Source organism: Lissotriton helveticus, chromosome 9 (assembly GCF_964261635.1).
Source record: "Lissotriton helveticus chromosome 9, aLisHel1.1, whole genome shotgun sequence".
NCBI lineage: Eukaryota > Metazoa > Chordata > Amphibia > Caudata > Salamandridae > Lissotriton > Lissotriton helveticus.
In genome coordinates, this window is record NC_136070.1 from 1,095,682,870 (window position 1) to 1,095,706,263 (window position 23,394).

A 23,394-nucleotide genomic window follows, 5' to 3' on the forward strand; every position below is an offset into this window, starting at 1 on the left:
ATTCAGGCCAAGTGTCATTTGGTGTGTCAGAGCACCACTAAAGCTTCTGCAGGCTGGCCTTTATTCCCATAAAACTAATGGTAATGTAGGGGTACTGCAAAAAGCTGTAACAACAGAGGAAAGCAGTAATAAAGGACAACAGATTGCAGTCTCAAATAATAAGCAATTCCAAGTAAATACTGGAGAGGAGGCTAGACCCCTGCTGAAAGAATACAGGAAGAAATATTACAACGTGAGACAACATCACGGTAAATGACAATAATGGAATTCTGCCCCCTAAAGCTGGATCTAGTGAACTGCTAAAGACAGATCATTTACTGTGCTCCATTTGACCCTGTTAGTCTCATGAGCAGGAATGTGCTTTTATTTTATATTTACCTATTCTGGTTTGTTTGCATCTACAATATTCTTCCAGTTTATTCTCGAGTTAGTACTCAGATGACTTATTTCTAATAGTAAGACAATGGAAACGGTTTTCTTTTTTTTTTAATGCAGCACATTCTTCTATCTTTTAGCTGAATCTGATGGGCGTCTATTGCAACTAGAGATGGAGCAAATTCAAAAGAAGGGTGTTCTTACTCACCTTTTGTGGTTCATCAGAAGTTCTCTGTGTAACTCTTGGTGACTCTTTGATGCCTTAACAGGGTTTATGAGTTTCTTGGGCTTGATCAGCTCACCGCTTCCTTCCAAGTAGTCAGGATGTGACATGATGTCCCCAATGTCAGGCGGCTCCCTCGGGAGCCCTGAGTACATGGAAGCTGAAACGATTAACATAGACACGGTGAGTAGACCTTTTTAATTTGCATCCATAGCACAAGCACAGTGCACATAATATTCTGCCAAATAGAAAGCAATGCCATCAAAGAAGTTAGGTTTATGTGAATTTCTAAACATTCGTGTATAGAGATAATAAATATTTGGAAACTGAGTGACATAATCTAGTAATGCCATTGAGGGATTCTAGTGAAATCATAGCGTAGTCTCTACCCGGCCTTGCAATACAGCCGGGTGGAGAAGACAGTTAGTGCATCGACGGTTTAGCCGGCCCAAGATGGCCGGCCAAACTGTAATTCACACGTATGGTGCAGCAACCACTCCTCCTCCCCGTGAGGACAGGCAAGCCCCGCCCCGCCCTAACCTGGCTCGGGCACTGTACAAAAAATTAAACGATAATGTTATTAATGTTGCACTATTATCATTGTATTTTTCCTTTGAACTCAGTGGGGTGATGCTTCTCTGCATTACTGGAGGAGCCAACGCAGGCCTATTGTTATCTGTATTTTGAAGAAAACATTTTTTTCAAGCTCACTAGCCCAAAATATACATTTGATATAAACAATACTCATGGCCTGATTGACAAAGGTAAGCTTACACTTTTGTGTAAGTTTACGATTGTTGGGTATTCACATATCGTATACTTATGCAAAAGTGTAAGTTTACCTTCGTGAATGAGGCCCAGAATGGGTAACTTGTATAATACAGTCCTTTATTGCCATCTCAGCATTCTGATGATATTTACTAACCACTTGGTTTAGTGGACCATATTGCACGGTTAGCCTTTATTTATTCTCTCTATCAATATATATTTATGCAGATTCGCTGGACAACCCAAAATGTACAACTTTACCATCCAATCCTCATGACCTCACACAATTCCCTGATGACATCTCAAATTACATTATTGATAACATTCCTGCTGACATCTCAAATTGCAGCACTGATCATATCACTTATGAACAAGGACCACATATGATGCACAGTCAGTGCATAAAATGATAGCACCAGAATTGGTGGAAGGCCACACTAATTACCTGATATAAGGAAAGCCTCTCTTTGCATAATCAACCCATAATCTTTGGACTCATGTTGCTAGTTTTTCAACTGTCTTGGACTGGGACCCTGCTAACCAGACCCAGTGCATGTGATCTGACCCCTAAAGAGTGTACAATTGGCTAATCTCTGATTGGCATATTTAACTTACTTGTAAATCCCAAACATATGGTTACTCGTGTGTCAGGCCTGTAAATTAAATGACCCTAGTGGACTGCAGCAGTTAACGTGCCACCACTAAAGTTACCATATAAAAAAAGACTCTAGGCATGCCACAGCAGCCTAACATGGCAGTTATAAAACTATGATTCAAATATGGTAAAGCCACCCATTAAACATGCCCAAACCTTCCTTTTTAATGCTTGTAAGTCACCCATAAGGTAAGCTCTAAATACCAATAGGGCAAAATGCATGCTATTTAACACGTAGGACATGTGTTCTTAGGATATACATATCCTGAAAGTGAAAAATCATCAGAGTCATTTCTCACTGCAGCAAGGCTGGCTCTCCCATAGAGAAGCACTGGGTTACATTATTACACCCTGTAATGCATTACTTCAGTTTGGAATAGCTAGAACAATGGTTGAGTGGCCAAAATTAATAGGAATTCAAACTCCAATGTAATGGTCAAGTCTGAATTTAAATTACTATTTTTAAAAAGCCACTTTTAGAAAGTTATTTATTTGATCTTTGGACTGGGTAAGAGTGGTCTGCTTAATTCAGACACTCTGTTCATCACCACCCCCTTTTCTGAATCGTTTTTGGCCACTATAGGTGTGGCAGGGTATACTCAGACATGAGTCCCTTGCTCACTGCTCCATCAGGATTCAAGCAAGCCGGGCCGACGAGGCTGAAATGCCAGAAACCGGTCCCCGGTAGCTTGTCTCCTTTCTGGTGAAGAATTGGCTTGGTAGTTTGGTCTGCCCTGCTCCCATGATGCACTGGGCCCGGGACAGACTAATTTGCATATAGCCAGGTTCTGAGCTGGGATGGGGCAGTGAGCTAAATAACGGTGATGGATCAAGCCCTGATCTTTGGACTGGGTAAGAGTGGTCTGCTTAATTCAGACACTCTGTTCATCACCACCCCCTTTTCTGAATCGTTTTTGGCCACTATAGGTGTGGCAGGGTATACTCAGACATGAGTCCCTTGCTCACTGCTCCATCAGGATTCAAGCAAGCCGGGCCGACGAGGCTGAAATGCCAGAAACCGGTCCCCGGTAGCTTGTCTCCTTTCTGGTGAAGAATTGGCTTGGTAGTTTGGTCTGCCCTGTTCCCATGATGCACTGGGCCAGGGACAGACTAATTTGCATATAGCCAGGTTCTGAGCTGGGATGGGGCAGTGAGCTAAATAACGGTGATGGATCAAGCCCTGATCTTTGGACTGGGTAAGAGTGGTCTGCTTAATTCAGACACTCTGTTCATCACCACTCCCTTTTCTGAATCGTTTTTGGCCACTATTGGTGTGGCAGGGTATACTCAGACATGAGTCCCTTGCTCACTGCTCCATCAGGATTCAAGCAAGCCGGGCCGGCGAGGCTGAAATGCCAGAAACCGGTCCCCGGTAGCTTGTCTCCTTTCTGGTGAAGAATTGGCTTGGAAGTTTGGTCTGCCCTGTTCCCATGATGCACTGGGCCAGGGACAGACTAATTTGCATATAGCCAGGTTCTGAGCTGGGATGGGGCAGTGAGCTAAATAACGGTGATGGATCAAGCCCTGATCTTTGGACTGGGTAACAGTGGTCTGCTTAATTCAGACACTCTGTTCATCACCACCCCCTTTTCTGAATCGTTTTTGGCCACTATAGGTGTGGCAGGGTATACTCAGACATGAGTCCCTTGCTCACTGCTCCATCCGGATTCAAGCAAGCCGGGCCGACGAGGCTGAAATGCCAGAAACCGGTCCCCGGTAGCTTGTCTCCTTTCTGGTGAAGAATTGGCTTGGTAGTTTGGTCTGCCCTGTTCCCATGATGCACTGGGCCAGGGACAGACTAATTTGCATATAGCCAGGTTCTGAGCTGGGATGGGGCAGTGAGCTAAATAACGGTGATGGATCAAGCCCTGATCTTTGGACTGGGTAAGAGTGGTCTGCTTAATTCAGACACTCTGTTCATCACCACCCCCTTTTCTGAATCGTTTTTGGCCACTATAGGTGTGGCAGGGTATACTCAGACATGAGTCCCTTGCTCACTGCTCCATCAGGATTCAAGCAAGCCGGGCCGACGAGGCTGAAATGCCAGAAACCGGTCCCCGGTAGCTTGTCTCCTTTCTGGTGAAGAATTGGCTTGGTAGTTTGGTCTGCCCTGTTCCCATGATGCACTGGGCCAGGGACAGACTAATTTGCATATAGCCAGGTTCTGAGCTGGGATGGGGCAGTGAGCTAAATAACGGTGATGGATCAAGCCCTGATCTTTGGACTGGGTAAGAGTGGTCTGCTTAATTCAGACACTCTGTTCATCACCACCCCCTTTTCTGAATCGTTTTTGGCCACTATAGGTGTGGCAGGGTATACTCAGACATGAGTCCCTTGCTCACTGCTCCATCAGGATTCAAGCAAGCCTGGCCGACGAGGCTGAAATGCCAGAAACCGGTCCCCGGTAGCTTGTCTCCTTTCTGGTGAAGAATTGGCTTGGTAGTTTGGTCTGCCCTGTTCCCATGATGCACTGGGCCAGGGACAGACTAATTTGCATATAGCCAGGTTCTGAGCTGGGATGGGGCAGTGAGCTAAATAACGGTGATGGATCAAGCCCTGATCTTTGGACTGGGTAAGAGTGGTCTGCTTAATTCAGACACTCTGTTCATCACCACCCCCCTTTTCTGAATCACTTTTAGAAAGTTGGCATTCACATGTTCAGTTTTTTCAGAGTTAATTCACAACTGTAACCTGGCAGCCTGTTGGGAATTGTGAATGGCTCCCATGAAAGATAACAAAAGAGCCTTGGCTGGGAAGAGGTGTGACCTCCTCCTGACAGGGTGGCCTGGGGAATGTGCCCAGAAAGGGGCATACCTTGTCACGGCAGAGGTAACTCATACCTAGGCCTGCCCCTGCCATTGTCCAAGAAGTAAGTGTGGGACCAAACCTAGTGGTGGGAAAACCTGTTCCAGAACTGGTTCTCATTTCCTGAGACACAGCTCAGGGGCGTGACCAACCAGAGCACTGACAAACAGAAGGAAGATTATGCTATGTTGGATTTTGGAAGAGCAGGGCACTGTGGGATTGTTTAGAGCCAACCTCAGGGAATGATGTCAAACTGGGTAGGGTTACTTTTGGGAACTTTCCCCTATTTGACAGGGAGTTTCCTCCACCCACAAGCCAGTGTGAAACATAAGGTGGCACCTCTGGATACCTGTTTCAGAACACCTTTTGGACCCGTAGAAGACAGAAGAAAGACTGCATCTGCTATTGAACCTGTGGAGAGAGACCCCTGGAGTTGGTGCTGCTTCTAATTGTTTCCCAGGACTGAGGAGTAGACTCACTGGGTAAGTTGAATGACGTATTAAATTACAGGGACATAAAAGCTGCAAGATACCAACCTTCCTGAAGAGCCCAAACGACCAGTTCCAACTGGCTTGAACTGGACCCTGCTGGCGGCTTCCGCTGAAGTTAGTCCTGACTCCCAAGTGGCAACCTTGAGGTCCTGGGGCCCTTTAATAAGAGTCAGAGTGTACTCCTTCTGCCTATCCCAAACATCTGGGACTTAGAAACTTTTTCAAGTTATTTTGCCAAAAGAACAAAGGCTACCACCAGACCGCTGCCAAACCGCAGCTGCCGACTTGACCTGCTGTCGGACTAAACTTGCTGTTTTTTCTGCTGAAAGCATCCTGACTTCCCAAAAATGTTTCCAAGTTGGAATTTAGAAGTCTGCATTAGGCCCAACGCAGAGCAGCACCCCACCACCATTGATATCTTCCAGGGCATGATCTTCGGATTTAGTCCGCTCTGAAGTTTCCCACCTCTGATATCGAGAGCCTCGAACCTCCCCCCAATGCTGAGGCTCCTATCGAAGTCCTGTGCTTCAGCAAGCTTAGGTCGAGAATCTCCTGTTTGGCTCCAGCTGACACCTTGACCTGCTGACGGCCTCATCTATGAGGATTTTTTCAAAGAAAAACTCTAAGTCAGAACGTACACTTTCCACAGGACTGAAACTGGTACATGTATCTGACCTGCTCTGCATCGCAGGTGGCCTTAACGTCTGACGTGCTCTAGCATGACCACCCATCCCTTGTTGGCTCTTTGGGCGTTTCGGTGCTAAAAACATCTAAAACTTTTTTAAATCATATCTCCTGTTCCCTATATCCACTTTTGTTGTTTTGGTGAATATGTGTTCATCGGAATGTTCTCTACTTTTATAAACTGGAGTTGTGTTTTTAACTTATTAACTGTTTTGGGTACTGACACATGCTTTACACCTTTCTCCTAAGTTATGTACTTACTACTCTGTGCTACAGCTACCAAGGTTGAGCTCAAGTTTAAACTATTGAGACCTAACTGGACTTAGTCAGGAATAGTGCCAATACTATTTGAAGAGGAGTACCATCCACTGCAACTAATGATCCAGTTTATCACACCTATAAAGAACTAAATATAACTCAACAGTAGGTGTTGGGAGAAGTGTTCAACGTTGAAGGACATAAGGAACTTTCAGGATCTGTAGTCCCCCAATACATTTATAATGCAGATGACTCACAATTGTATGTACAAAGTTTAAGCATCAACAATATCATCATCTTCAAGCTATGTGTAAAAAAAATCCATCAGCGGATGTCAATTTAGTACTGTTAAATCACAAAAAAGCACAACTTATTCTTGCTGACCACAAGCAGAAAAACAAATTTAAATTAAAACCTGACCCCCTCCACCCATTTCTCTCCTACATTTGAGTAGGTTTACTACTCCACAAAAATATAAATAGATATAATTTAATGTTAAAAAATATAAAAAACTGTACATATTTATTATAATATATTTTAATACCAAATCACGAATTGAGCAAACAAAATGTGCCAATAATTTGCATTACATTAAAATCCAGCTAAATGAATTTGAATTAATCTGACACATCATGTTTAATAATTATTACTGGACAATAGATGTTTTGTTTTTCTTTAGGTGTTTCATTTAAACTTCAGAAAAATATTTGTAATTTAATTTTATCGACTTCAATTAATGAAAGATTCATTTCAAAATCAAGTTAAGAGTGCTGTAGCATATTTTATGTTGTTCTGCATTTAAGATAAATATATAAAAAAATACATTAATATTCAATACTTTTCATTTTTCACAGTCCCTATTACTTCAGTGATGTAACATTGATGTCAGAAACAACGATCTGAAAATTGTACCAGCACCACTGGTGAACTATGTCCCTAACTCCAGGTTTAAAACAAACCCTTGCAAGTATTGCCAAACAAGTACCAGGTTAACGTTTCAGTAATTTTTGCTTTCAGGTGGACAAATCAGAGATGTATGGTGAAGAATTCTTCCCAAGACACGTAAGCCGACACGAGCACCGAGGTTTCATTTAGAATTCTGTAATTGTGGAACAAGGATGGCGCATGAGCAGATGTTCCCTGTAAACGATAGCCTCATTTGATGGTAACCCTTGTTCCGTAGAAGCGTTCTGACTGGTGGTTGGCACCATCTTACAGTTTCTTCATCAATGCACCTCATCGAAAGGCATGACGAATTATAAATAAGGCTCCCTGTTTTCCGTTTTTACTGATTTTTACAGATAAATACGGACAGAAACCTATTTATTTTCTTGTCTGTATGTATTTTTAAATTTGGATAGAAATGTAAATAGCAGCCGCGGGCCGTGGAGGGAGTTACGGTGGGGCAGGGAGGCGGGGAGGGGGAGGGGCAGGGTGTCGAGGGCTAAAAACTGGCACCTGGATAATTACAGGTAAGTAAACAATTTAAATAATAAAACGAATTTCGTAGCGCGCACTGCATCGCAAAATGCGATGCAGTGCGCGCTGCATCGCAAAATGCGATGCAGTGCGCGCTACGAAATTCGTTTTATTATTTAAATTGTTTACTTACCTGTAATTATCCAGGTGCCAGTTTTTAGCCCTCTCCACCCTGCCCCTCACCCTCCCCGCCTCCCTGCCCCACCGTAACTCCCTCCACGGCCCGCGGCTGGTAAATAGTTTATTTTTTTGAGTGGTTCTAAATTCTGCCAATCATGGCTGCCAAGCAAATAGCTATGCAGATTGACAGGCAAGGTGGTTAAAAAAAATAGAGGAATTTTAGTAAAGAGCAGCAGATATGCACATGGTTAATACTAAAATGTGTATGTTTTCATTTGCGTGCAGTGATTATCCTCTTTGGGTTTTCATATCATTGATACCTTTCGCCCATTAAAGCTGAGTGCACATTTATCGGTTAAATAAATGTGGAAATATATTGTAGTTTCAGCTTAATTTTTGTCATAAAACCCAAAATAAATATCGATAAATACACATAACATTGGCAAACATAAATACAGATGGAAAAGTCAATAAAATAAAAAACCAGGAGCCCTAATTATAAGCAATACTTATTTCACGGCTCGCTGACTTTCGAAGCTAAACATTTTGCAAGAGCACAGCATACTGAGACATGCTGCTCCACAAAAAATGCTTCAATACATTTGCTGATTTTGTGCAATGATTATATCAATAGGTGACTGGCAGTGATTGCAAGCTGCTCCTTATGTACAGTAGGCAACGTGTCAATGAGTCAGCTGTTAAATAACCCAGCGTGAGAGAGAGGAGCACGCCGAGGCCATTTGCATCTGAAAGATGGCGTGCCTACGCATCCCATCTGGCCTCTGAAACATATGTACGCAAATAATGTTTGAAATGCACAGTAGGCACTTCCCAGTCGAATGGAGGGTTTCTTTTCTACTGGCTTGCTTCTGGCCTTCAGAAAAGATGGATGGCAAGCCATGCCTGATGTGAAATCATGACATTCACATTTCATATCAACAAATCTTCAAAAACAAAAAACCCTCGCGGTTTTCCCAGCAACACCTGTGTTCTTCATGCTGTCACCTATTAAATGAGTAGTTCCTGAGCCTGTAGCACACAAGAGGATATAGATAATGTTTTTTTGTATAATCACCTCCCTAGTCCATACACTGACCCCCGCAAGCACCTAATGGTGTGGAAAATCTGTGGCACAGGAAATTACAGGCATCATTCAGCAACTCCGATGGGATGCACCTGTTCCCCAGTGCTTCACGTTATTTATTAACTCTAAGCTTTTTATGGAGCTTTTTCCAGCACTTTATCTGTCCAGTGTGGATGATTTCCTTTTGTGCAAATACCCTTTTCTGTGGTGTTATTAGGGGTCAAAGTTCACACAGTATATTTTTGGCTACCCCATAATTCCGGAATAAATATGCTAGCCTATATATTCTTTTATTAGCAGTAATAGGGAACTATTATTGTAATTTGGATGTGAAAGAGTAAATAACAAGAAGCATTTGCAAAGCCAGTGGGTTTTGTTTATGGGAGTTCTATTTGCCTTGTCTGTGTTTATTCAGACAAGATGTACAGCAGCGCGGCCTATGTTGAGCGTGTCACAGTGCTTTGTTTTTCTATACTTAAAGCCATGTTGCAAATGGCTGGGTCCAAACTGGAATGGCATGGCGAGTAAAAAAACAATGGATTTAGGCCCAGATCTCGGTACTGGGGTGAATGTATGACATTGTTCTGCATTCTGTTCGTCAATTGTTCTTTTTGCATTTGTCACCCCGAGTGGGACGGGTATGCCCAGACATAGGTCCCAGGCTCTACATGCCACTTGAGTCAAGCTATCCTAAACCTGTCCTAGGATGCTTGTTTCGAGTCCAGGGAGGACCTGGCCTGGCAGTTCAGGCTGGACTGTTCCCATTGAGTGCAGGGTTAACACTTATTTTCATATGGCTGGGTCCAAACTGGAATGGCATGGTGAGCAAAAAAACTATAGATTTAGGCACAGATCTCTGTACTGGGGTGAATGTATGACATTGTTCTGCATTCTGTCCATCAATTGTTCTTTTTGCATGGGGCTGGCTGGAGGGTAGATAACGCCCCTAGCACTCAGGGTGAATAGTGAAGGGGGCACAATGCATGAGAGCCTGAGCTACTGGTACACTACTGAGATGCAGGGGACTGTCGGAGTTGCTCACCCTCCCCTGCCCTTCTTCATAAGGATGGATTACAAGGCAGTGATGCCTTACTGGTACACATCATCAGTTCTACCTCTGTGAGTCTGATGGACACCCCCACAGAGCTTGCTGGAACTGTAGGAAAGTGGCACGCCTGACGGAGGGTGTCACTGGTCTGACTGTGGGCAGTGATCGGCTTATGACCACCTTGTCTGCTCTGCCTGGTGCAGATTTGAGGACGGCCGTCTCTTGAACTGCACACAGGTTGTGGGGGCCAGATTTAAGTCAGTGCCTGGAAAGCACAGGGTAGAGGGGGAGATGTACCTACCTGTGCCTGCTGGTATACACCCCGCCTTCCATGAAGACTGTGCTGATCCCTACTGGTTTACATCGTAACACGGAAGCTGTGGAAGCTCTATATGTTGTTATACTTTGATAACTGTTGCCTGTGGTGGACGGCCTCCCTTCCTACTACTGCACCAGGGCCGTTCCCTTATACTAAAGGACGATGCCTCAACTGGCACAACCCAAGTGGGGATGTAGCAGGGAGTCTGGAGCAACATGGTCTCCCAATTCAATGACAAGTTTGACAAGCTGATGTTAGCGATCGAAGCTTCTGGGATGAGGTTGGAGGTTAAGATTGACTCAATAGCAGTGGAATTGGGCCCTATCCGAGAGGATTCAAAGAAGATGCTGGCTCAGCCGTCTACCCTTGAACCTTCCCTCCAAACCCTATTACTAGAGATGGCGAGCATGGATCGCCACATCACAGAAATGAGGCACACGCTGGAGGCCAGGATTGATGATCAGGACGAAGGGGCATGTCGCAACAATATCAGGATTGATGGCATGCTGGAAAAGGTACAGGGTGAATCCATTATTGGCTTTCTGGAGGACTGGCTACAGAAGGTTGTGGCCCGGAGGGTCTATCCCGGTTCTATGCGCTGGAGCACACACATATAGTCCCTGCCCGACCGCCCATGCCGGTGACTACATCCCATCCAGTGATAGCTTGACAGCTACATTTTCAGGAACAGGCACACAGCCACAGCCCCTTTGCTGTGGAAAATGCTCAAGTCTCTCTTTACCTGGACTTCACCATTCAGGTTCAGTCCCAGAGGGCATCCTTCTCGGGACCTGGGATTGCTTTAACTGGGGAACCTGCTTTGAGTATCAGCATTGGTTGGTGGACGTGCTGGGCGTACCTGTTCCTGAAGCTGTTGCATCTTGGGAACCTTGTTTTGGACCGCTGGATTGGGAGCACTGCACCTTCCCTGTTGCATCTGAGTCTTTTTTTGGACCAAAAAATCGTGTTTTTGGAACGGTTTGCATTTGGGGCTTTCATGAAGCTAATGGGAGCCTCAGGACTCTGAAATAAGAACCGCTTGTATTTTGCACTGGCTTTTGGCTGATTTAGCCCATTTTCTCCTTGCCGGTGAAGCACGATTTCTAGCGCTTTTCCTGTATTTTTGTAGTTGCTCCACATCGTTATGTGGAGTTCGGGCCAAAACGCGAGCAGCCTAGTTGGGATCGTGTTCTCCTTAGTTTCTGATGGAAAACTATAGTGGCCACTATAATATAGAATAGAAGTATGTTTTTATGAATACCCTGCCTATATTGAGAGGGGTTTTTCTCTGAAAATAAGAGTTTTTTCCCCTGGATCTATAAGGAGACTTGCACAAGGAAGACAGTGCATTATGGGATATTGTGTACAGAAACAAATCCTTTTATCCTGTGTTTTTTCTACATTCCATTGAGGAAGCTGTTACCACTGAACTGATTATCGAGAACAAGCACAACAAGAACAGTCCCTTGCCTGCCGTGCCCTGTGGAAAGGGTGAAGATATTGTCAGGAGTGCGTGAGGCCGTTGAAACAGGGGCCGGGACTGCGAGACCCAGGGTTCCGCGCAGGATCACCGCAGCGCACCTGGAGTCTCTTCCCGCCCCTGCTCCTCCCTGATTGCCAGCTCCTCCTTGCCCTCCTCTGCCTTCATAACAGCTCGCGGCCCCCGCTCCGCGGGAGCCGCTCGTAGCTGTTCACAGACCTTGTGTCCTTGCTTTTTAGTCCCTTGCCTGCCGTGCCCTGTGGAAAGGGTGAAGATATTGTCAGGAGTGCGTGAGGCCGTTGAAACAGGGGCCGGGCTTGTGAGACCCAGGGTTCCGCGCAGGATCACCGCAGCGCACCTGGAGTTTCTTCCCGCCCCTACTCCTCCTATAAAGCCACACCCCCCAGGCTAAGCGGGACGCGTGCGGGACGCCGGACGAAGCCCGGACAAAGGGCGGACAGTCCGAGATAGGTAGAGACTGGACTGGGCACGTTATACTGTCCGCACTGGTAGAACGTTCTTTTGTTAAAGTAAGTCCACCTGTACCTTGTTGTACACTGCATTATTGACTAGACTCTCTCTTTTTTTACTTTTAGTACATTTGTTGTTGGTAACTGTCCGGATTAAAACTTGTGCTCCCAATATTCTCAGACAGAATGCCGAAAAAGAATATTACTGTTGTAGAAAATACCATGGATAATTATATGGTCCATGTAGTAAGCAAGATAAATAGTGACAGAAGACAGTCTTTGGGCTTAAGCCAATCTCCAATTTTACACCCCATAAGTCCCTCACCTAACTCCCCATGGGTAGATATTATATCTCAGGAAATAGGAAACCAAACCCAAAATATCGAGATTCATGACAGTGAGTCTCAAAACCATAGCATTTCCCTAGAGCCTGATAAAGTCTCAGCCCATGTCATCGACACCGAGTCTCAGTTTGACGATGACGCCACACACGATTCCTCTATACACCTGGATACACAGGTAGATAGTGCAGCTGAAGATCCCCCAGCCATAGCGCCTAACGCACGGGCGATTAGGAAATGCAGAAAGACACACTTAAATCGAGGAGGGAGGAAGAGGGTTGCAACACCTCCAAAAACCAGGGACAAGAATATGGGAAAATGGGATGACAGCACCAAACAGATAGCTGATGATGATTTACTAAGCAGGATAGCGGACATGATTGATAGCAAATTCAAGGCTTTCATTAAACCGGTGGTGGCCAGACTTGATAAGCTTTGCACTGATGTGAAGAAAGTGGGCACGACCCAGAAAATACTAACTGATGAGTTAACAAACCTGTCAACCATGGTCACCAACTTAACCAATATCACTAAATAACTTAATACGATTGGGGTAGAGGGAAGTGTGACTAGTACATCCCGAATTACCCAGTGACATTCCAGAAGCAAATGATAATCCCTCACTGTTAAGTGTTGACCCCCCTCCAGTTTTAGCTGAAATATTAAGAAACAACAAAAATGATCCTCTACACTTCCTTGAAGAAGCCGCGCCGTTAGTTCTGGTACTCGCAAATGTTCCAGTTCTGACTACCGGTCAGTTAGAAACCCCTACATCATTGTCAAGCAAGGCCCTTCACTGGCTATCTGGCAACATGCAGATGGCCCCCCATGGGAAACAGCAGTTAGCAGGGGAAGTCAAGTCAGCGAGAAGGGTACCCTGGATAGGACAAAACCCGAAAAGGTTTACCGGTGACTGTGTAATTTTAAATTTTACAGTCGCAGATACATTGCCAAGCATCCTACAAAATATATTTCCCCCTCAGCGCAGGAAAGGCACTATTGTCCCTCTCACCTTAGAATTCTTTGGAAAAAAACAACGCAGCATGATTTACCCTAAGATAAATCATGCTCCCTTAAGATCAACCAGGAATGACACACTAAATGGTTGGGGTATGGTTGCGTTGGACAATAGGTGGGGCCATAGTATAGATAGGTGGGCTAGGCCCCAATTAACATATCAATACGAACACCAACATCCCACCCATTCTAACTATCAGTACAACATCCCTACCTCAAACAAGTTTAACGCCCTTTACGGACAGGGAGGTTTGGATGGGGTAGAATGACTATCTGATACACCCCTTCCCCCTAGCGCTGGTAATTATAGACATCAGGGCGCTGAATCAAGGTACGAGAATTATCCAATCGTGATGAATTAACATACTCATGATTTACTTGCCTCGCCAGCCGAGAGAAATTGTTCTACCAACCCACCAGACACATGTAATTCTTTAACTAATGACATAAAACACAACTTTGGGGAGGGACTGGAAGTCAGAGAATTAAGGGAAATACCAGCTATCCAACCTGAAAAATCTAACAAAGAAATAAATATTGAAACTTCTTTCCCATCTCCACATTGTAACAAAAGTCTGTTATCTTGGAATATTGCTGGGCTCTGTAACAAGTACAATGATGACGGCTGGTTGTCTTTAGTTAAACAATATGCAATAATTTGTTTACAGGAAACATGGTTGGTGGGGAAAAACGTACATATTGAGGGCTACCAGAGTTTCTTTATCCCGGCAGAACCCTCTACCAGTGGGAGAGCAAAAGGGGGTTTGGCAATTTACGTCAATCTAGCTCTTAAATGTTCTAAATCTGAGTTTCACACTGGTAATCGAAATATCCAGGTTCTAGAGCTGAAGAGGGGACATACTACCTATACACTGATTAATTTTTACAATGCAATTAACTATTCGGGTGATTGTAATATCCAATTTCTTTGTGACTTTTTGAGGGAAAATGCGAATAGATTGTCCCGCCAGTTGCTACTAGTTGGTGACTTAAACACTCATCCATGCGGAAACCCAGGAGAGACTACCATTAACCAACTAGGTTGTAACGATCTGGAAGGTTTCCACTTTGAACACACACGGCGTGGAACAAACTTGAACTCACTATTGAACGAAAACAACTTAATTTCTGCTATGTCAACAGTGGCGGACCAAACTCTCTTTTCTATTCCTACGTTCAAAGGTCACACCACTGGTTCATACATAGACCACATTTTACTATCTGCTGACCTTGCCAATACTGTCCTGAATTTCCAAATCCAAATGAGTATTTATAGTGACCATAATCCTATATGTATTACAATGGATGCGGGAATTTTTGAACAGCGAAAGCCACACATGGATCGTGGGTTCATAAAACATATAAATGGGAAGCGTCGCTTAAAATGGTCAATGGTGAATCATGAAAACTTGTATAAATCCATCAACAAGACCTGTAGCACTGAATTTTCATTATGTACATCACCCGCATCAACACCACAACAAATCTTGGCATCCTTTGAGGGAGTTGCAATTAAAGTAGGATCATTATTAACGGTGACAACCAGAGGGAGCATAAACAACAACCCGAAATGGTTTGACAAAGACTGTTCCAAGGTTAGCCGTGAGCTCAAGGCGGCATTAAAAACTAAACCCAGAGATAAGGCACTAATAAAAGTTGTGCGTGCTAGGCATAAAAAGGCCCTCGCAACCCGTAAAATAGAGGTAAAAAAAAACGCATGGGAGTCTTTATTAGACCCTGAAATTCTAAGAAATAGTGCAAAATTCTGGTACATTATAAATTAACCCCTTTTCGATAACCCAATTGATTTCTCAATGGGCACAAATATCCCAGAAGAAGAGTGGGTTAATCATTTTAGTTCTATTTTTAAAAGCAACGAATTACAGGCAGAACGCACTTACACTGCATCAGAGGAAAAATTACTGCTCTTCACAATAAACGAGGTCGAGAAAGGAATTGAAGGGCTAACCAGCAATAAGGCTCCGGGACCGGATAACTTACCACCGGACCTTTTTAAATCCTGCAGCTCATTATGGGCACCAGTCCTCACCTCAGTAATAAACGCGGCAGTGATTTCTGGATGCCCTAAGTCTTGGGGGGTATCTACCATCGTACCCGTGTTCAAGAAAGGAGACCGCAATAGCCCCCTCTGCTATAGACCAATATCCTTAATTAACTCTATTGTCAAAGTAGTGGGGGGCGTAATTTTAAATAGACTGGTCATATGGGCTGACGAAAATAAAATAATATCCCCCATTCAATACGGTTTCAGACCTGGCCACTCCACCGTTACACAGTGTCTGAATCTGTATCTAATTATAGGGAAATATACTAAGGCCCGTGCAGGTACAATCCACATGGCGTTCATGGACCTCTCGTCTGCATTTGACTGTGTGAGCCGCAGAGGCCTCTGGACTGCCATGGCAAAAATGGGCGTAGAGCAGAATATAATACATTTTCTGGCAGATATGCACTCTGACACAAGGGCAAATGTCCGGTTCACACAGGATCTAAAAGTGACAGAAGAATTCAGTGTGCACCGGGGTGTCCGCCAAGGATGCATCTTAGCCCCGTTCCTTTTTAATTTATACATAAACGACCTGGAAGAGCACCTTTTAAGCACAGGAGCAGATTATCCCTATATCGGCCGCAAGGGATTGCCAGTCCTGCTTTATGCGGACGACGCAGTCCTCTTGTCTAGAACTGCTAATGGCCTTCAAACATTACTGAACTCCTTCTTTACATTTATGAAATCACGTGATTTGAGTATAAATAACTCTAAATCCTTCGTAATGAAGGTTGGCCAAGGCAGTAAAAAACCGGACTGTTTAAACGTGAACGGGTCAAAAATTCCTACCACTAAAACCTTCTCCTACCTAGGGGTCCTATTCGACCATCAAATGAATTGGGGACCTGTAGTCCAAAAAAAGGGGAGAGGTAATTAGGGCAAATGCTGCCATACTTAATTTCGCAAGAAAAATGGGCAACAGCCCAGTGGCAGCATTACTCAAACTTTACCAGGCTAAGAGCATCGCCATAGCATCCTACGGAGGTGAGCTATGGGGACATGTCCCACTAGGGGCACTTGAGATAGTGGAAAATAACTTTCTCAAAAAGATATTAAGGGTCCCCGTTGGAACAGCTAACTTTTCCGTACATGAGGAGCTAGGAGTACCATTCCTATGCGACAAAATAGCAGCTAAACCCTTAGTATGCTGGCTACAATGTTGGACAAACAGTGATGTCCCCCTCACCCAGCTAATACTGAGGGAAGCATTAACATGGGAAAACAGGTTTAAGGTCCCCTGGTTAAGTTATTTAAACAATTGTTTTAGGGAAATTGGGCGCCCTGAACTTTTCCAAAACCCCAATTCTATCACGAAACAGGATGTTTTGTCTGTAAAAAAGGCCTTTATCACTTTACGCTATCTAGATAGGGAGGCTGGTGAAATAATGAAGGGAAGCGTACGTAAACACGTGGTGTTAAAAACAACAATGGTTATGGAACCGTACCTGTCATGGCCAATGACTGGTTATGATCGTTTCCTGTTGACAAGATTTAGGCTGGACTTATTTCACTTATTGCTGGCTATGCCAAAGGGAGCTTATCGTGGACAAGTGTTGCCGGCTTGCGGCTGCGACGAAACGTCTCCGCAAGATCTGGAACACTTTTTCTTTTTTTGCCCATTTTATGAAACGCCACGTAGGCTCTTTTTAAAACCTTGTCTTAAAAAACTACACTTCTCTCAATATAAACCAGCACTCTATTATTTGCAGATGTTAGGGTGGGATTGTGCTCTATTTGTGTGTAGTTTCTTGAAAATGGCACTCAAATTCAGAAAAAGTATGGAGGGCTAACTACTCTTGCAACTGATATAGTTTTTAGCCTAATTATTTTTACTTCCCTGATGTCTTGTCTGATTACCACTAAAGTGTATGCCTTGCCTGTAAAAATGTGCTATCTTAATCTTATAATCATAAATGCCAAATACAACCAAGTCATTTTCCCTCACTTTTTAAAAACCCTATTTATGTAATCATGTGATAATATATGTTTTGTTTGTAATGCTTTTATGGTTGTTTTTTTAAATAACCGAATAAAGTTATTTGACAAGTATCAGCATTGGCTCAACATCCTGTGCCTCAGGGCAAATTATTTAATCTTACCATGTCAAAAAAAATAATGAAAATGACCTTGTGTGATGTAACTTGTGCTCCCATGAAAAGCACCCCATACCTTCTGTTCAAGTTGGCGTGGTGTATAACTGTGAAAAAAAGAGCATGGAGTGTGTTAAGAGGGTGGAGGGTCAAGCGGGAATCTGACCTTGTGCAATGTCACTGGAGCTTCTTTAAAAGTGCTCCAATACCTTTGGGTCACGTTGGTGCTAAATAAAATGGCAAAACAAAAAAGAGCTCAGCCAGGGCCGGGGGACAAGCAACACAAAGTGGGGAGGGGGGTCATACAGTTCCATTCACTCTCATAGAGTGCATGGCAAACAGTAAAAGAAAAACAGTACCTGGATTAGTGGAAGGACACTGGTCGCAAACAGGAAGCTGTGATAGGTCCATGCTCCACAGCAGGGACAGAAGCCTGGGAATAATGTGGGTGGATGCGAGCAGCCAGCAGGAAGCAGGAGGCGGGACCAGTAAGAAGCAAGGAAACAAGAGTGGCGTGGAGGCCAACCAATGGTCAGTATTGGTAAGTAATGGGCTGGCTTTAAGCCCGTTTTTGTGCTGATTTTGTTAACAATAGCTTTCACTGACAAAGCATTTGCGCTGTAGGTGAAACCTAAAAAGAAGCATACCCAGTTTCCCAATAGGGCAAGTTGGGCACCATGGAGGGCATCTTCGCAAAGCCTGCAGCCTCTAAAGCAGGTCCCTAAACCTGTATGGCACAGCCCCTCTCAGGACAACCCTAAATATGAGGGCATCAAGTGTTTCCTTCTTTTGGGTATAGCAGGTGGAGCATAGTTTGTTGAAATAGCAAAGAAAGAAAAACACCATACTACAAACATATCCAACTCACCTTAGCACGCCAAGCACTGAGTTTCTCTTAAAGCTGTCAACTTCGGAAGTATTATTTAGTGAAGTATCCATTTATAGTTAAATAATTCTACCATGTAAAGCGATCTAATATTATATTGGAAAATGTATGCGCTATGAAAAAAACAAATAAATAGAAATAAGTAAAAAAACGGGTCTTATGACACATGTTAAATAAATGATCTAACGAAGCGTGACCTATCAAAATTTATGGTACTGCTCAAGGGAACAAGCAGGGCTTGTTAAGAACATGAGTGACTAATTTTGTAGAGAGATCCTTAATTTCTTACGAGCTTCTCCTATGCCCAAAGTACCTTTTGTATCACCAGAATAGAGCCTTTCATTTGTATGCCGGCAAATGTGCTCCCATAGTTTCGGTCCAGAGGTTCCTGAAACTAGGCTTCCTCTCTCTGCGAGAGGCGGCTTTGTTTGTGGCACTTTCAATGGGTCTGGTGCAGCCGTGGATACAGGCCGCCTCAGCGCTGACCAGATTGAAACAAGGGTGAGCACTGTTGTTGAAAGAAATCTCCAAAATAGATTGGCTATATTCCCAGACAGTGGAAAAAAACTTGATTGTAGCTTCTTCTTTCTCAGCTAAAGAGGGGTTGTTGTATTTGTGCAGGGCAGGGGTTTCATAACGAGTTCAAAATACAGGTTAAAAGAAGGTATTTGCCTTGATCTAGGGCTAGTTATGTTTGAAAGTTCTCTGTGCAATAAGTACACAATGTGCAGACTGTTGTTTAATATTTATTCCATGCACAATCTTTTATGTTTTTTTAGAGTTTTGCCAGCGGGATTTCCATCCACTACGGTGGTGGCTGTAAATGCTCCGCCACACTAGCAGGGGAAATTGCTCAGCATTTTAGTTTCTCCACCGAAGAGTCAGCCAGGTAAGGGTGGGCCGGCTATGATGACAGCAGGGTAGGAGTACTGCACACTGTAAGTGCGCATGATGGTTTGGCTAGCTGTCTTAGGCCAGCCAAACTATCATGCACACTTAGGTTTCTCCAACCCAGCTGTGTTGCACAGCCAGGTTGGAGAAACAGCACAGACTCCTAGGCATTGTCTGAGCGGTAAACCAAGCTACTCAGACCAATCCTGGCACTACTCTCATGCTATTGAAAGCAGCACTGGGATTGGGTGGAGAGCCTGTGCATGTGTCCCAAGGACTGCTGGGACAACATCACCGAGGACCGAGGCGGCCGGCAGCTTCAGCGGCAAAACAGATACGTTTAAAAAAATATAATTATTTCCCTAATCCCATTCCCCTTCTTCGCTCCCCACTTGAGTTTTATGGCGCCCGCCACTGCTAACCATCACCTCCTTCACCTTTTCTCGCTATCACTGCAGTTGCAAAGTGGTAGTGGGCCACTTGCTTATATTTTTGTGCAACTGAAACCTTTGTTTTTTATTTTTACTTTACCGTTTGGAAGGGTAAAGTAAAAAAAAGACAACATGGCATAGGTGCTTCATGATGCATGCAACACATGCACTGTGATGCATGCGTGAACATGGTGTCAATCTATGAATGTTTTTCTTGGAAGAAAGACCATTGCATGATGGCCACCATATAGACGCATGTGTCCTGATACACTCGCAGCCACTTTGGTTTTGTTACTTTACCATTCTAAAATGTCTGACACCGATTTTTAGACCTGTAAAGTAAAAATGAAAGATAAAGAACACACAAGCACCAGTGAAAACAAATGTTAGCAAAGTCAATAGTTCAGCACATTAAATGGAAGCGACCAATTAGCTTTGACAATGCTTGTTGTCTATTCGTGCCATGTGTAGGGAGGATGACTGTTAAATTAGCGACCCTTTGATTGATGGAGCGGCAGGTCAAAGAGTCACACTAATGGAGGGACCTGAACCTTGGCAGTGTTTCCCTTACTCTAGAGAGAACTGGGAAACAGCACGTTTGCTGGGCCAGGAACAAGAACAAACTCTAATGAGATCCTTAGTGTCTGGCAGAGTAGACATCTGAAAATTGACCAGAGTACAGAAAGTTGAACAAAGCTGTAGCTATATAGCTCAGTCAGATTCAAAAATCTTTATTTGGCTTACCCAACCATAAAAGATTAAAACACAATAAATTGAACAATTAAATACATCCCGTTAGTCAATTAAAACAGCAACATACTTCATCACATTAAAATAAGCTAAATGAGCCCAGACCCGAACATCACAAAAAGAGCACTAGCCATACCGCTTCATGAAAGTGCTTCTCTAATTAAACTTATCACGGCATGACAAATTCCATGGGTTTCAAAATTGATTAAAAAATCTAAAACCTTCACAATGTGAATTAAAACTGCGTGTGTGCAATAGTGGCACTAAGAACTTTGCTCTTGAATATTTATAAAGTGCACAGAAAATTGCAAGATGCATTGTCTACAAATATTGTCAGATGGACTTGGAGGAAGGTTATAGCTCAGTCAATTGCAGATGATTTAGTTGGAGGGACTTAATGTTGGGCAGTAATCGAAAATCCTCCAATTTCAGGGTAAATTCTAAATACAAAAGAGAACCCATGAGTAGAATATGCCTCGCCACATCGGCATTTGCACCACTGAATTTTCTATTAACACAAAATTCGAAATCAGGGCTTTTCTGTAGCATTGAAGTCAATTTTTAGCCACTGAACATGGTTCTCTAAGAAGGCCTAGATTTCTTTAAATATTTTGTTTCTTAGGGCCTTATGATGTACATTACCGGCTGCCTTTGAGACTCCCTAGTAGTTCTGTTCAACTCCTTCTCTGATCCTGCAGGGGAAATTTCCTAATCATCTGATATGGTAATTCGCAAAACATTACTGATATGTTCTGTGATCCCAGAGTTTCTAACTGCCACCTTTGGTGGCACAAAAGTTTCCAACATAGGTTTCGCTCTATAGCTTGTGACTATAGTAGGCATGAGGATAAGTATTAGGGCTCTCAAGGCTCCATGCAAAATAGGGATTTGCCTTCTAGGGTGTTTGGGGACTATTGTGTAGTAATATAACTCTTCTGGTAGGTGGTGCCCTAAGGCCTTAACTTGCCCCAATCAAGGGCCTCATTACGATGTCGGTCGGATGAGCATCTGACCAGCATTGTAGCCAAAACGGGACTGCTCGACAAGGAGTTGGTGGTCCTAAAACCATTAATTTGATGTGACAGCCTTTACAGCGGTAGGAAAAATACACTTTTGCAATATCTATGCAGCATGTGGCAGGCACCATGCTGTAGGCATGGAAGTTTAGGGGGGCAACACAGGTGCAAACCAGGGCCCATAGCGTAGGGCCACAAGGGAAAGGGGCCCTGCTAGGGGCACTGAAAGACCCTTTCCACCAGCCTTTTCATGGCGGAAGAAACAACATAAAAATGCTGTCGGAATGGTGTATCATAATCCCCACTGCAGTGCCTGAGCTCCATTCTGGGGATTATGATCCGCCCACCGCCCGACGGGCTCCCTGAGCCCTGTGGCGGCGAAGCAGAATCCCCCCCCCCCCAGCCACCCCTGCAGGCCTCGGTCAGATTGCCTGTATCCTAATACGATGGCTGGACAGGTGCCTCCAATGTCGGGCAGACCGCCATTGATGAGCTGTCGGGTGGCCTTCCGTCGGACATCGTAAAGAGGTCCAAAGTGTCTACCCTGCATATCACAATTCCGCAGGCCCTCTTGGAATGGTAGAAACTACTAGGTGCATCGTCTTCTAACAGGTAATCTGTCTCTACATAGCCAACCACCAGGAAAGAAAATCCTTATATTTTTTTCCCCTGAAAGGTTTACCGAAGTTGGCACAAGGGGTATGCAATCTCCTGAGTGGTATATGCTCTGGACTTTTGTCAAAGTTCTTGTTCTGTAACTTTAACATACTCAACAAAATAGGAATCGCCTCATTGGCATGCAGAGTGTCCCCGTCCAAATAGGGATTACCCCACACATAACAGGCCTGAAATTCTCCCTGAGAATCTCTGTTCATCGACTACTTAAGTCAAAATGGCCTTCCACATTTTTAATACAAAACTGCATCGGAATAAAAAGTAGTCATATTCTAAATAATGCGACATCTGTGAATCCAGTGCAATCTGCATATTAAATCTTACAAATTAATATAATCTGTCATTACTCATTGATGTTATCTAGAAGTAAAGAGGACAACATATGTCTTTTTAAGCTATTTGTCTCAGTTTTCTTTGATAACTCGATACATTTCAAAGAAGTAACGATGGGAAAGTGTCATTTAAGCTTTGATAAATTTGAGAGAAACGTTTGGAAAAAGCAACTACAGGGATTCCAGGCTAAAAAATGCTAACAATAAAATTGTTCTTAATGAAGTGTTTTTAAGTTCAACAAAAAATATATTCCCATCAGTAGCTTATTGCATACTTTGTTATAGAAATCCCCAATAGGTATTGGCTAAATGTGCCAAACCTTGTGTCAATGGTTCAAGCGCTTGCTCTCAGGTCAACATGGAAAACAATCACGGAGCCATGAAAGTGGCCCAAATAATTAAGAGACAATGTACTAAAACACAGTCTGGAAAAACAGTTGCAAATTATGCACTATTTGTGAGCTGGTTTAGGTACTAATAGGTTGCATCACAAAATCTGCAGGAGGTTGCAGAACGTTAATTGGGGAGATTGCAATTTGCAACCCTCTGTGATTGGCTACAAACACATGGATCATGGTTTGCAAGAAACAGCAGACCTCCATCACAGGTCTTTGCATTCCAAAACGGGAATCTTTTTT

At 43.7% G+C, this 23,394-nt stretch overlaps 1 protein-coding gene across 3 annotated transcripts in view; it reads right to left on the reverse strand.

Moving 5' to 3' along the window:
- FAM107A (family with sequence similarity 107 member A) overlaps positions 1–23,394 on the reverse strand; it is a 764,756-nt gene that overhangs the window by 109,454 nt on the left and 631,908 nt on the right. For all 3 annotated transcript variants that reach the window (XM_078661506.1, XM_078661507.1, XM_078661508.1), the window contains one exon: positions 584–758. In XM_078661506.1, coding sequence (XP_078517632.1) covers positions 584–758 — 175 coding nt within the window. The remainder of the gene's footprint in view (positions 1–583; positions 759–23,394) is intronic.